Source organism: Arachis ipaensis, chromosome B03 (genome assembly GCF_000816755.2).
Source record: "Arachis ipaensis cultivar K30076 chromosome B03, Araip1.1, whole genome shotgun sequence".
NCBI classification, from domain to species: domain Eukaryota; kingdom Viridiplantae; phylum Streptophyta; class Magnoliopsida; order Fabales; family Fabaceae; genus Arachis; species Arachis ipaensis.
The window spans coordinates 73,523,817-73,525,023 of record NC_029787.2 but is presented as its reverse complement, the minus strand read 5'-3'; the positions used below and the strand labels follow the sequence as shown (position 1 = coordinate 73,525,023).

General features: G+C 32.6%; 1 protein-coding gene across 1 annotated transcript in view; it reads right to left on the bottom strand.

Moving 5' to 3' along the window:
* The window catches only part of LOC107630572 (guanine deaminase), a 12,662-nt gene continuing 12,071 nt past the window's right edge, over positions 617-1,207 (bottom strand). Inside the window, exon 5 of the mRNA XM_016333761.2 lies at positions 617-962. Within this exon, the coding sequence (XP_016189247.1) occupies positions 774-962 (189 nt within the window). The 3' untranslated portion in view covers positions 617-773. The remainder of the gene's footprint in view (positions 963-1,207) is intronic.

Sequence of the window (1,207 nt, the reverse complement as noted above, 5' to 3'; positions counted from 1 at the left end):
AATAATACCCAATAGCAGCGGAAAAATCACATAAACTAAAAATTCGAGACAAGCTAACACAACAAAATTTTTAACGTGGAAAACCTCCTCAATGAGAGAAGTAAAAACTACGAGTCACCAAGACCAGGAAATAGCTTCACTATGATGAAAAATAGGGTACAAGAGAGTCACAAATTACTGCACAAAATGTGCATACAACAAGCCAAACAACCCAAGTTTCAAAGCTTTCAAAACAAGAACAAGAAGATGAAAATACTACAAAAATAGAGCTGCTGTGCATGGTCAATATCTCCAGCTACAGACATCTAATCGAAGATCCAAATGGTGAAACAAAAAAACAAGATGTGTAGAACACACTGTGCAAATTTGAGCTCGATCCAACGATTAACGAATCTGCAGCGACCAATTTACAGAGACAGCTTTGTGTGTGTGTGAAAATAACTTTCTCTCTTCTTTTCTCTCTAGTGTTTGGTGTTCTCTTGCAAAATGGCCTCTCTCTTTCTCAACCCTAACTCACCTCAACATTCAAGGACTTGGATACTAGCATTTGAACCTTTTTCACATAAAAAGAGAGCCCAAAAACTCAACAACCTTCTTTATCAATTTCAGTCATTACTGGCACATGTCGAAAAAACAGGCACTTTATTAATCATCTTAATTCATTAGTGTGTCAACACTTGATACATTTGCATGTACATTATTATTATTACACCTCAAACTTAGTAAATATTATTCTCCACATAAATAATTTGATATTATGAGTTATTTATTATTTAATACATTCGAAATTTTTCCTTTGTTTTCTCGAAAACCTCCTCAGCAACAATAGCCTCATTGCCATCAGCTTTTTTAATCTCTAACTGCGCTTTCTGATAAAATCCAGTACCACGCAGTGCATCAGCAATGAAATCATCGAACCCAATCGCAATTGCTGCCTCAGCTTTTGCCCCATATACCAACCTCTGTATTAAGAAAAAATAAAAAATAATAATAACTGATTTAGTGAAAAATGGCAACAACTTTGATGGGGTATCACACATTATTAATATATATGATGATATAACTTTTAGGTCACATCATTTTATATTAATTATCCTGGTTCCAGTGGCGGAACTTGAAAAAATTTTTTGACGGTCCAAAAATTTTAATAAAAAATTATATAATAGTATTTATATTAAAATAAAATTTATAAATATAATTATTTTAT